The sequence below is a fragment of the Lissotriton helveticus genome, chromosome 11 (genome assembly GCF_964261635.1).
Source record: "Lissotriton helveticus chromosome 11, aLisHel1.1, whole genome shotgun sequence".
Classification (NCBI taxonomy): Eukaryota; Metazoa; Chordata; class Amphibia; order Caudata; family Salamandridae; genus Lissotriton; species Lissotriton helveticus.
The window spans coordinates 401,692,413-401,706,035 of record NC_136072.1 but is presented as its reverse complement, the minus strand read 5'-3'; the positions used below and the strand labels follow the sequence as shown (position 1 = coordinate 401,706,035).

General features: G+C 45.3%; 1 protein-coding gene across 5 annotated transcripts in view; it reads right to left on the bottom strand.

Annotated features, from left to right (window-relative positions):
• Positions 1–13,623, bottom strand: part of DZIP1L (DAZ interacting zinc finger protein 1 like) — a 796,975-nt gene that overhangs the window by 52,495 nt on the left and 730,857 nt on the right. For all 5 annotated transcript variants that reach the window (XM_078665844.1, XM_078665841.1, XM_078665843.1 and 2 more), the window contains one exon: positions 8,993–9,207. In XM_078665844.1, coding sequence (XP_078521970.1) covers positions 8,993–9,207 — 215 coding nt within the window. The remainder of the gene's footprint in view (positions 1–8,992; positions 9,208–13,623) is intronic.

Sequence of the window (13,623 nt, the reverse complement as noted above, 5' to 3'; positions counted from 1 at the left end):
AAGGTGGGAGACGACTGCCTCGGGCGAGGGTGCCTTAAACAGCCAGTCGTCAAGGTAGGGGATATCTGAAACCCCTAACATGCGCACATGAGCTGCAACCACTGCCATCACCTTGGTGAACACCTGAGGGGCACTGGTAAGGCTGAAGCGGAGCACAGTAAACTGAAAGTGATTGTGGCATACCTTGAACCGCAGGTAACGCCTGTGGCCCGGCAGGATGGGAATGTGAAAATACGCATCCTTCAGGTCCAACACCACCATCCAGTCTCCTTGGTCTAAGGAAAACAAGACCTGAGCCAATGTGAGCATTTTAAATTTTTTCTTTTTTATGAAGAGATTGGCGGTCCGAAGCTCTAAAATGGGCTGAAGCACCTTGTTCTTCTTCGGGATCAGAAAGTAGCGGGAATAACAGCCACTGCATACTTCGGAAACTTGAACCCTTTCTATAGCTCCTTTGGTCAAAAGAGCTGTGACTTCCTCTTGGAGCAGCTTTAAGCCATTCCTGACTCGGCAGAATAGTAGAAAAGGAAGAGAATAGCCCTCCTGGACGATCAGCAAGACCCACTTGTCTGTTATAATACATCTCCAGCCGGGGAGGTGATGATGAATTTTCCCACCCACTGGAGTAGGATTGTCCTCCAGAATCCGCTTAGGAGTGCTTGGAGGCTGCGACTGCCTGGGGAAGTGTGATAGATAACTTCTGGCATCCTTTCCCAGCACGGAATGTACCGCCTCCACATCCATGCACGGCTTGCGCAGTCTGTGTGAGACAGTGGCTAGTATAGGGCTGACGTGGCTGGTAACCCCTTCCGTTGCCACAAAAGAAAGACTGGCCATCAGGAGTGGAGGAGAGGCCCAAGGATCTGGCCACAGTGCTTAATTTGAGCAGGTGCTTTCAGGTGCTCAGCACCGGCACTTCTTTCACAGGGCCGGGGCTATGATTTCTGGTCCTGCAGGTGCTGGTCTCAATATTAATTGCCCAATTTAAAATAAAAAGAACCACATACCTTGCATGGTGACAGGCTGGTATGCTTTCATAGGCAGGCCTACATCTGTTCAGGCAGGCATGATTGTGTATCATCACTTTAGTGATGATGTCGTCACGCCTGTCATGAATCTAAGAAGTCATCATTAACGAATGGCTTGCATTCTATTCCCCGAGTCTGCTGCACCCTGCCACAGCCTGAGCCTAAGCCTCCCATTGGATTATTGTGGTGGGGGCCTGCAGCCCTGCATTGGTACTATCCTCAACGTGCTTGATGCGGCTGTGGCCCACCTCAACTTTTGGGTGCTATGGGGTCACCTGCAGTTTCCTTGCGCTGCCTCCAAGCATGTTAATTGCTGAGTGTGCTTGAGCCAAAGTAGGTGCAACAGCCATACTCGCGTCTCACAGGCATTTCAGCATTGCGGGTGGGGACAGTGCTTGTGCTGTAGCAGGCAGGGTCACAGCAATATGAGCAGTGGATGCCTATGCCGTCTTCATAACTGGACCAAACTAATTACAGGCAGCAGTAGCAGTGACATGACCTGCTGAGCTCAAGCCGCCTCCTGACCTGCAACAAACCCAGTCAGACCGCACTGATTAATAGGTTAAAAAAAAGCATTTTCATTTGGTGTACATTTTGTTTTCGTACTCATCTGTCGGTGTAGGTAAAGAAGTAAAACGCATGTCTTAGGGGACAGACAGCAGAGCATGGTGACGGGATAGAGAATGAGGCAGTGCGGGTGTTGAAAGTTGGGCACACCCGTGTAGATGTGGGCTGTAGCCTCCTTGGCAGCATTTTCAGCCCCGGCACTTCATTTTTTACAAATTAAGCAGCTCAAGAGTCCTTGAAGCTGACCAGGGCTGAGTCTGCCTTTTGCCCCAAAAGGCGGGTGCCATCAAAAGGCATGTCCATCAAATTGGCCTGGACATCCTACAAGAAGACAGATGTGTGAAGCCAGGCGTGGGGCCTCAAGGCCACTGTCGTTGAAATAGACCTGCCCAGCGAATCAGTCGTATCCAAATCACACCGTATGGTGAATTTTGCCACATCCCTCCCATCCTTGACAGCCTGGAAGAGCACATGCTGGGCCTCCTCCAGGACTTGTGGCAGCACCTGGGCAACCGTCTCCCAAAGAGAGTGGGAGAAACAGACAAAAGCATGCAGTATTCAACGGCCGCAATGCCAGACTGGAGGAAGAAAACAACTTCTTCCCAAATGAGTCCAGTCTCTTGGAATCCCTATCTGGAGGAGTGGAAGGGAATGCACCCTGGGAAGTAGAGGCCTGCACCACCAAACTTTCTGGGGTGGGGTATTGGCTGTGGAACTTTGGGTCGCCCGGTGCTGGCTGATGGCGGTGTGCAATTGTCCTGTTCACAGGAGCCCCTGTGCAAGGCTTGGACCAAGCTACTAGTAGAACGTCCATAAGTGCCTCATTCAAGGGCAAAAGGGGTTCAGAGGTGAAAGTCCCAGGTTGAAGCACTTTGGTCAGGAGATTAGTCCTGACCTGCACTGAGGGCAGTTCCAGTCCAAGGACCTCAGCTGTCCTCTCAACCACCATGGGATAGGACGTCCCCTCCTCCATAGCCACTGTAGGTGGAGAGAGCATGCAGGGAGTCTGGGGAATTATCCAGACCACTGGCTTTCCCAAGTTCCCCATACCAGTACATTGTCTCCTCAGAGACATCCTGGTTCTCTAGAGGGTCTCCAGACTCCTCCCATTCCTCTCCTGAGACTAGCAGGTCCACAAAGTGCTCAGGCGACAACATAGAACCCCTGGGTTCTGTGAACGTCGGAATCGGCTTTGTACGACGCCATTCGGGCTCCGTGTCGTCGGGATGAGGATGGGGCTTGCGCCACTGACATCTGTCGGCGACGCCGCTGGCACCGACTTTGGGTTCAACACCAAGGAAGGTCGTATTGGTACGACCGGCGTCGAACCGGATCCGAGACTGGATCTCTGAGGCCCCACCGGTGCTGTGGCTGAAGCCAACGGCATTCAACCCGATGGGGCACCATCTGACCCCGTGTGGCTGACTCGAGGGCTCACCAACATGGTTGTTCCGCTCAAATACGCAGGGCATGGCCTCGTCAAAATCCTTCATTTGAGCGGGAGTCGCTCCGGCTCCCGGAAATGGAGGGCGGCGCAAAGTGGACTTTGGCAAGTTGGTGCTCCTTACCTCTCTCGACGATGGACCCCAATTGAGGTGAAGTCGAAGTCTGCTTGGACTTCTTCTACTTCTTGTGCCTCTTCCAGATGACCTTGAATGGGAGGAAGAGGACTTATGGCTCCGTGAGCAATCACGTAACCTCTTCACACAAGTGAGGTATCATTTTACTCAGGGGACTAAGGAGAACGCTTTGGGGTAGGACATTTATGCCGACACGGTGATTCCACACACAAATATGTAGAAAAGCTGGGTTTTTTTCAGCTAAATTTGAGGTTTGCAGGGGATTCTGAGTAGGAAAACGTTGGGGGATACACACAAGCCATACCTCGCTGGACTACTCCGGTTGTCTAGTTTTCAGAAATGTGTGGGTTTGGTAGTTTCCCAAGGTGGCCGCCGAACCCGGCCAAAAAAACCAGGTGACCCCCTTGTAAAACCAGGCTGTTTTGTGATAGGTAATTTTGATGTCTCCTCAATACGTTTTTGCTTTCATACCCATTTTTTCCATTAACTGGAAGGAGGTTGAAAGCACAAAAAAAAATAGCAAAAATAGTCTATGTCCCAGAAAAATGCCCAAACTGTGTAAAAATGTTTAGTTTTCTGACAAAAGTCTGCTTGTCCCTGAAAGCTGTGAAGATGGTGATTTCAGCACCACAAACCCTTTGTTGATACCATATTCAGGGAAAAAACCAGACGCTTTCATCCGTAACCCTTTTTCCAATTTATCCAAAAGCAAACATGATTTCGCTGTATTTTGGCTAATTTCTGGGTCTCCTCCAGGGGAATCCACAAACCCTGGATAACTTTAGAATCCCTGTGATGCTGGCAGAAAAGGACACAAATTTGGTGTGGATAGCTTATGTGGTCAAAATTTACAGGGCCTAAGCGTGAACTACCCCAAATAGCCCAAAAAGGCTTAGCACGGGGGGGGGCGCTAGCTGCAAAGGGGTTAAAGACATCCTCTTACCTGCTCAACCCTTTTCTCGTTCCAGTACTTACTATGTGAGGTATCTCACCTCCACTCCAGATACCACGTGCCTCAGCCTTGACCAATCAATTAAAAAAAGAATAGTCATTCCCACGTTCCCTTCCTACAGTCACTGACTGCCCACAAATCAGGAAAGAGACGAAAAGCACTTTCTGTTCTTTTTGTTTGCAGACACAGTTATCATGAAGATTCAAGCTTAAGAAGCCTACGGTAATCCATGGGGTTGCTGAGCTTGGGTTCCAGGTAATCCCTTTGTCCCTTGAGTGTATGACTGCCGTAGGGTCCTGGATGGCACAGAATTGTCTTAAATTAAACTCTAGCAAGACGGAGGTGCTATGTTTCGGCAATGATCTCAATTTCTGGACACCCGAGTGGTGGCCTGATACTCTGGGTCCACTCCCCGCCCCAAAGAGGAAGGTTAAAAACCTAGGTGTATGGGTGGACCAGATAAATGCAGTGACCTCCGCCACGTCTTTTGTGCTCATGTCCTGCAAGAAAATCCTGTCATATCTACCGACAGATTGCCGAAAAACTGTTATCACCTCCCTCACCATGTCGAGGCTAGACTACTACAATAGTCTCTATTTTAACATCCAGGAAGAACTACTTCAGAGGCTGCAAGGTGTGCAGAATGCTGCTGCCAGACTGGTGTTAGGCATTCCAAAATATGCCCCTATAGCGAAAGAGTTATTGAAGTTGCACTGGCTCCCAGTTAAGAAGCGCTCTCGGTTCAAGGCCTTGTGTCATGTGCATAAAGCACTCTATGCAGGTGGACCAGCATATCTAAAAGATCGACTGTACTGGTACACTCCAAATAGACCACTACGCTCATCGGATGCCAAATTGGTTCATGTGCCGTTTGCAAAAAAAGCTACATGGGGCGGAAGAAGCTTCGTGGTTAGTGCAGCCAAAGCCTGGAATCAGCTCCCCCTGTACCTAAGGGGTATGTCGAATCTTTTGGCTTTCCGGAAGGCCTTAAAGACTTGTCTGTTTACAGATTAGACTGATTCCGATTCTGTCCTAGGAAGGGTCACACAGCACCAGGACACCTACGGGTAACAGTGTGCTTAAGAATTGTTATAAATAAAAATGAATAAATACATTTATCCCAGGTAAACATGGTGTTATGTTTGGAATGCTGTCTGGGGTTTCATGAGCGACACACCTCCCTAGGACAGGTTTATGTGCCTTTTTAAATGATGGCTGTTTCCCTTGTAATTAATTGTTTCCAGTAATAGCTTGGAGACTCCATTACAATCTGGACAGGGGCTGTCTCATGCTGAACCATTTTTATTTTTTCAGTATGCTTCTATTTTTTTAAATTTCATTTTAAAACATTTTCAGTTAATTTCTTTTTTTGTAAGCATTTTTTATTGGAGTTTTTCTTTTATACATACAACATAAAAAAACAGATAAACATATAACATATAATGACCAGCGTTATGTCGGTACATGGTAGCAGCCCAGCCTGGCTATGCCGCTGGTGGTACAGGTTCGCAACATCTATGCTTGGCTGCCCCCCTCTCCACTATCCCCAGTGAGTTGGGGGGGAGGGTGTGAAAGTGGGAGGAAGTAGGAAATTGAGGTGGAGACAGAAAAGAGAAAGATGGTAGCATACTCTAAGCTTGGTAGGTTCTGGAAATAGACGTTTTGGGGATCAGCTTGAGGTTCTCCTTCAGATAGCTTTAAAAGAATGAAAAATGTACTCAATTGTAACACTCAGATCATCTTCACAGTCCATTAAAGAAAAGGAGACAAAGGCGTTTGTCTGTCCGCAAATTAGGATACCTCATTTCTGGACAGACCCGACGATACCAGCATTTACGCCTATGACTTCGAATAGCCCTGAGGAAGCCCCAGGCCGGATGGCCAGGTAAAGGGATGAAACACATGTTGGCTGTCTCTCACTCACTCTCACGGATAGAGTGCATTTACAAAAATGATCTTTTGTTTGACTGGAATTTTTTTCCTGTAGGAATCATAAAAATAATATTGCCCTTACAACCACTTTGAACCTTGTCCATAAATTAGGGGGTTAGGGGCTCTCCCCCTGTCAAGGGCAAGTATCAAAAACGAATTAAGTACTCATTAAACGGGCAGTAAGGGATTGGGACCTTTTTACCCCTTTTTTCACAGAACTAATTTTCAGTGTTAGGTGAGTTGGGCTCCCCCACCATTAAGCCTCATTACTTGAGAACTTTTTTCAGATGGGAAAAGTAAGGTCTTTGTTTCTGTCCTGAGGTAAACTCTTCATTTCATCAGAATCAAGAAATAATTCTTCCTTCTTTCTTTCGTATACCTTCTAGTCCTGAAGAATAATCTTTGCACTTGCTGGATGTTATAAGAGAAGTGTCTATTTGATAAGGACTAAAGACTTCACAAAATGTGAGAACTGCCAACATTGGTCTTTTTCAACATGGTCAAAAGGCCCTTGTGGCAGCCTTGAGCAGATGCATAAAAATTTGAATTCTATGGCCTATGTTCCTGATGATAAATTATTGCCAATTGTGGTATAGGGTATCTCTCCCTGGGTATAGTAACCTGGGAAGAACCTTTGGGGCTTAAATTTCAGACATTTATAAAGCAGCCATCTGAGCCCCTACATCTACATCTATCTCACATTACTATTTGAATGTTGCGGACAGTGAATCTTTGGAATTTGGGTGCAGGATATTAGTGGCAGCTATGACCTAGAAGTTTGTATTCTCCTTACGTTGTGAGAGAATGTATTAACTGTAATTTCTGCATCAACCTGGGAGTCTTATGGTTTTAGGAATCTGGTTGGATTGCTGTGAATTACTCTGGTGTACTCTCATATAGTAAGGCAAGACATTTGTTTGCTCCTTATGTTGTGAAATGTATTGCATTTACTTTCTGCATCAACCTGGTAGTCTTGCTGTTCTAGGAATAGGTTTGATTCCCTTTACTCTGGTATACCCTTATATAGTAAGAAGTGGTACGAGTAATAGATTGATGAGGTCATGGTCCGCTTACTTACAAGTGATGGAGCAAGGACTTGTGAAAAAAGAGACTTGCTTGAAAGCAATCTCCTCATGTAACTTTAACCCTGTACTACACTTGTATTGTGAAATGAATATGCACCACACAACATTTTTTATTGTAGGGGAAGCTTGCATATGTGTCTTACTAATAGGTAACTCGAGTGTATTCTAAAAATGGCAGCTAACAGAAATTCTGTAGTACGCATACGTCTACTGCATCTACGTAGTATGACGTATCTGTCGCTTGGAGGGAACTTTCTGCACTTGCGCATTAGCTAACAAAATGGCCGCTTGACACTCACATGCTTGCCACCTGCTTGCTGAAGAACTAAAGCCAGCTGTTATACTAATGCTAATGCAAGAATAATAATAAGTAAACGGGATTAGAGTAGAGATAGGTGGTATACAGTGAAACCATTTACTTTTGATTTTAGCATTTGTCTTTTTGACTCTTTAATACTACTGATTATGGGCCTGATGACATGAACCACAGACTATTCCCTCTCGTTTTACCGCACATGCCCAGTGGATCCAAGCCGGAAGACGCAATGTCAACTTCAACATTGGCCAAGGCAGCAAGTGGATACTTTCATGAGAACAGGAACAACAGTCCACTGAAATGCATGGGAACCGGTGGGTATTATGAATATGGGTTGGAATAAAGGTTGATGTATAAAAATGAAGGGGTGGGATTTTAAGCAAAGAGCTGAAAGAAAGTAATGGGAAATAAGCATGGTGTGATGATCACCTCACCTTGCCTGTCCAATCAGAGTTAGAAGTTTCATAAATTTGAAACATTAATGGGTGGTACTAGCACACAGAAAGGTATAATTTAGGTAGTTCTTATTTAGTCAGTAGAGATCCAGACAGGAGATGCTGATGAAATGAGGATACTGTTGGAGTGACGAGTGAAGCTGAAGAACTGTATAGCTGAACTAATTATCTTAAGCAAATGAATCTAGAAGAAGATCGCGGAAGAATCTCGAGGAGGAAGAGAATGTCAGGGAGGGGTGCTACGCATGCGTCGGTGACAGAGGCCACTTGTCCTGTCCTGATTCTTGTCCTGAAGTCTTTGTTCGCCAGACCTTTCCTGGGGGACCCTTACCAATTCCTAGGCCTGGGATTTGGTTTTCACACCATACTTGGTAACTATAAACCTAACTGTGTATGAGCTTATGTGCTTTTCTCTGTATCCTTTCAGGCAGTGTCATTGCAGAGTATAAATTAATGCATTTTGATTGATTATTTGAATCTTCCTTCCTGTGAGAGACAGAGTTTGTTCTGTAATGTGCAAGCGGTTTACATGATTTAATCTGAGATAAAATTTTAAAATACATCGCGACTCTGTGATCATTTCCAAATGTGTAAGTATATTGAAATCTTATGTCATTTCACCATCAACCAGTTCAACTAATGGTTCATTGACCAGAGGAAAGAACTTTTTTAGCAGTGAAAGATTAGTTAGGGACAAGAAATAACTAATCTGGAGAGTTACAAAAACATGACCCCAGTGGATATTGGCAGCTTGTTGTGAATTAATTTAAGGGCCCAGGTGATTATGTGGTGTTCGATTACCTGTTGCTGGTAACTCGCTGGATCACAAGTAATTTTATTTATTCTAATTACCCTTTTCTTGTACCAGTACTTAGAATCCTACCTCCCTTTACCTTTTACAACTTTGATAACCTTTTAGATTTTGAAAGAAAGGAAGTGCATTTGGTATCTTCTCCTTTATTGGGCCTGGAGGGGAGGTGGGACACCTCATCAATAATTTATTAATACAAGAAAAGGGTAATCACAGTAAATGAGATTTACCCTTTACAGACTTTCACATCCAACTTCTATCCATACCTTGGTTAGTACGTTCCACTAACGGTCCTGTTGAAATGAGGCTGGAATCTACTTCAGATAGCTCTGTGTCAGACAAGTCTGCTAACGTTAATTCCTTCTCCTGTTTTCTTGGGCTAAATTGGATTTGCTGATTACTTCGAGGTTGATTCGGCCTTGGACTGGCGAGATATCCTTCATCACCCATAGATTCCTCCTCTGAAGTGAAAGGCGGAGTGCTGTGGAGAAACCGAGGTTTTAGAATTTGCAGCTGCTAGACATACACACTACAAACAGGTTTGAATAAAAGGAAATTAAGAGGTATACTGCCAACATTAACTAGAAGTTTTTTCAGTAGAGTGGAAATGCTTCTATCCAGGTAACACAATTAATGTCTTACTGCAACACATTTTCTCATTTCAAAGCTAGCAACTTCACATGCATTTATAATTTTTTAATTGTTTGAGAATTTCTTCTTGAATTACTACCTGTAAGTTCTAGAAGAAAGGATTGCTTCAAGTGCTGGCTCTGCATCGTAGGATTTTCAGAGAAGTCATCAATGTAAGAATAATTCAATGCTGCATGCATGAACCCGGAACACTTCATCACCATTTAGTGAAACTGTCTATATGATGATCAGCACCATTCATGAGCACATTCTAATCAACATTTTTCAGAACTTTAGAGTGCCAGACTCCAGAGACGCCTTTTTAAGACTGCATATTAGCACTGTTAGTATAAAATGCAAAAGACCCATCTAACATAGAGGGAATTATTCAACTGTTAATGACTAAATTAAAATCTTATGACGAAGAAGGATACAGTCAATTCAAATGCATAATGTGAAAGGTGTGGTGAGAAACTGCAAAGTGGAAGACTGATCGAACACTATTATTTACAAGAATTAAGCAGCAGTGGGGTTGACTAAATTAAGAAACTTAAATTTGTAGTCATAGAGTTCGCTGCTAGGAAACTTTAGGATCAGTGATGGTGGGGTTTAGAAACCGTTTTGTAGCTGTGGGAAGAGGGATGAAGCCTCTTTTTGGCTAGAGAAAGTGGATTCTAAAGGACTAAGCAAAGAATGAGAATAACAAACTTGAACTGTCTGACAACTCTCTGGAAAGATAAAAGTAAATACTCCTCTATTGTAAATCTTGATATAGCGGCCAAATAAACTCTGGCGAACATTTGAGAGCTTTATAGGCCAGATGTAGCAGGTAGAACATAACTTGATGGGGTCGCACCGACATAGGATTCAGTCGCTTACTCTTGCACCACATACAGAAGTATTTCCACTAAGCACTGTAAATGTTTGTTGTAGCTGGGGCAGACGCCTCTCCCAGTGATGCCCTGAACTCTTGAGGAAATTTTGAGATGTCCAAATTCTAAGCGATCGGGAGGCAAACAAGATGTCATGTTGAGTGACTAAGTTGTGATGGAGAACTTAAACGCTGTGTTTGGAATGGATTTATTTTTCAATTTAGTCAGTGGATACTGAGACAGTCACCCTAGCGTAGAATACTGGAATTGGCACAGCCACACTGAGGCAAATAGTATCAGTGAACAGTGCTCTGCCTTGGACTTTCTCAGGACTCTGGAAATGAGAAGAAAGGACCAAAGGCATGGGCAAATGTTTCACCACCTCAATAAAAAAGCATTGCCCCCTGAACCCTGGTTGCCAGGACCTGATTGCTTAGCACAGACAATTTTTGTTCTGCAATTAAATTCAGTGCTGGAACCCATGTTTCCTGAACACATGTTGTACTTGATCCTAATGGAGCTCCTATTCAAGGCAACAATAAAGGGAACAGCCATCTGACTGGTTGTTCCGGACCTTGCTTCTTATGTTCCAGTCCCATAGCCCTGATCTCTTGACTGGGTGAGAGTATTCTGCTTAATTCAGAGACTCTGTCCCTCACCACCCCTTGTTGTAAATAATTTTGTCCACCCTAAGCGTGGAAGGGTATACTCAGACATGAGTCCCTTGCTCATTGCACCATCAGGATTCAAGCAAGCCGGGCCGAAGACGGCTGTCATGCCAGAAACCGGTCCCCGGAAGCTTGTTTCCTTCCCAGTGTAAGAATTGGCTTTTGTAGTTTGGTTTGCCCTGTTCCCATCATGCACTGGGACAGGAACAGGCTAATTTGCATACAGCCAGGTTCTGAAACTGGGATGGTGCAATGAGCTAAAAAACGGTGTTGGATCTAGCCCTGATCTCTTGACTGGGTGAGAGTATTCTGCTTAATTCAGAGACTCTGTCCCTCACCACCCCTTGTTGTAAATAATTTTGTCCACCCTAAGCGTGGAAGGGTATACTCAGACATGAGTCCCTTGCTCATTGCACCATCAGGATTCAAGCAAGCCGGGCCGAAGACGGCTGTAATGCCAGAAACCGGTCCCCGGAAGCTTGTTTCCTTCCCAGTGTAAGAATTGGCTTTTGTAGTTTGGTTTGCCCTGTTCCCATCATGCACTGGGACAGGAACAGGCTAATTTGCATACAGCCAGGTTCTGAAACTGGGATGGTGCAATGAGCTAAAAAACGGTGTTGGATCTAGCCCTGATCTCTTGACTGGGTGAGAGTATTCTGCTTAATTCAGAGACTCTGTCCCTCACCACCCCTTGTTGTAAATAATTTTGTCCACCCTAAGCGTGGAAGGGTATACTCAGACATGAGTCCCTTGCTCATTGCACCATCAGGATTCAAGCAAGCCGGGCCGAAGACGGCTGTTATGCCAGAAACCGGTCCCCGGAAGCTTGTTTCCTTCCCAGTGTAAGAATTGGCTTTTGTAGTTTGGTTTGTCCTGTTCCCATCATGCACTGGGACAGGAACAGGCTAATTTGCATACAGCCAGGTTCTGAAACTGGGATGGTGCAATGAGCTAAAAAACGGTGTTGGATCTAGCCCTGATCTCTTGACTGGGTGAGAGTATTCTGCTTAATTCAGAGACTCTGTCCCTCACCACCCCTTGTTGTAAATAATTTTGTCCACCCTAAGCGTGGAAGGGTATACTCAGACATGAGTCCCTTGCTCATTGCACCATCAGGATTCAAGCAAGCCGGGCCGAAGACGGCTGTAATGCTAGAAACCGGTCCCCGGAAGCTTGTTTCCTTCCCAGTGTAAGAATTGGCTTTTGTAGTTTGGTTTGCCCTGTTCCCATCATGCACTGGGACAGGAACAGGCTAATTTGCATACAGCCAGGTTCTGAAACTGGGATGGTGCAATGAGCTAAAAAACGGTGTTGGATCTAGCCCTGATCTCTTGACTGGGTGAGAGTATTCTGCTTAATTCAGAGACTCTGTCCCTCACCACCCCTTGTTGTAAATAATTTTGTCCACCCTAAGCGTGGAAGGGTATACTCAGACATGAGTCCCTTGCTCATTGCACCATCAGGATTCAAGCAAGCCGGGCCGAAGACGGCTGTAATGCCAGAAACCGGTCCCCGGAAGCTTGTTTCCTTCCCAGTGTAAGAATTGGCTTTTGTAGTTTGGTTTGCCCTGTTCCCATCATGCACTGGGACAGGAACAGGCTAATTTGCATACAGCCAGGTTCTGAAACTGGGATGGTGCAATGAGCTAAAAAACGGTGTTGGATCTAGCCCTGATCTCTTGACTGGGTGAGAGTATTCTGCTTAATTCAGAGACTCTGTCCCTCACCACCCCTTGTTGTAAATAATCCAGTCCCATAGCAGCAGCGACTTCCCCCACAGAGACGACAATGTCATGCTTCTCTCTGTGGCGATGTAGTTGTGTTGTCTTTTCTTATCAAGAGAGCTTGGCTCGCTAGTCACGGCGGGAGCACATGAAGACTTAGTCCTGAGGCCCAAGGTTCCATTAAATCTATATGGAGTGACTTTTCCATGTCAAACCGGACACCTCTTGTGGATAGTTTGTGCATTTGAACTCCCTAGCATTCCAATGAGGGAACATGACAAACATGTCTGCTGTGTTAATGAGGAAGGAAAGGCCTGTATTTGGGCGGCCTAAAAAACGACACCACAGCACAGCTTTCTTGAGCTGTACGAAGACTGTCACAGTGTTGCTCAATAACCTTGTTGACTGGTACAATTGTTCGTCTAGTTCTTGATTAATGGGTCTCATCTGCAGCAAGCAGAAGGAAACTAGCCCTTTAAAAGATGACATTAAGCCTACCAGTGATTTGCAAGTCCTGACTGGCACTGACTTTTGGTGACAGATGCTTGCAGCCAATGTTAGAAGTTTTGCAACCAGGTGTGATGAGGGAAATGCCTTGCCCACCAGCATATCCAGGTTTTCTGCTAGGTACTGACTTCTTGTCAAATGACAAATGGAGACATTTTGGGCATTTAGTATCAGACTCAACCAATGAAAGAGGTTGATCCAAGCTCCCGACCCGAAACACCGATGTCCAAGGGTCCACAGTGTAATGACTGTGGGGAGTGGGGCCATATTGCTCGCTTTTGTCCCCTCAAAAAGCCAACCGAAGAACCAATGGACGTGAACTGTATCCCACACACAGTATTGTATACAGAAGAAATGGGGCCCTGTTTTTATGTAGGTGTAAAGATATGTGGAAAACCCATAAGAGCCCTACTTGACTCAGGGTGCCGGCAATCTGTTATCAGGGAATCCCTGGTACCCTCCCCTGCTCCTCCTGCTAGGGAACACGTATCCATAAG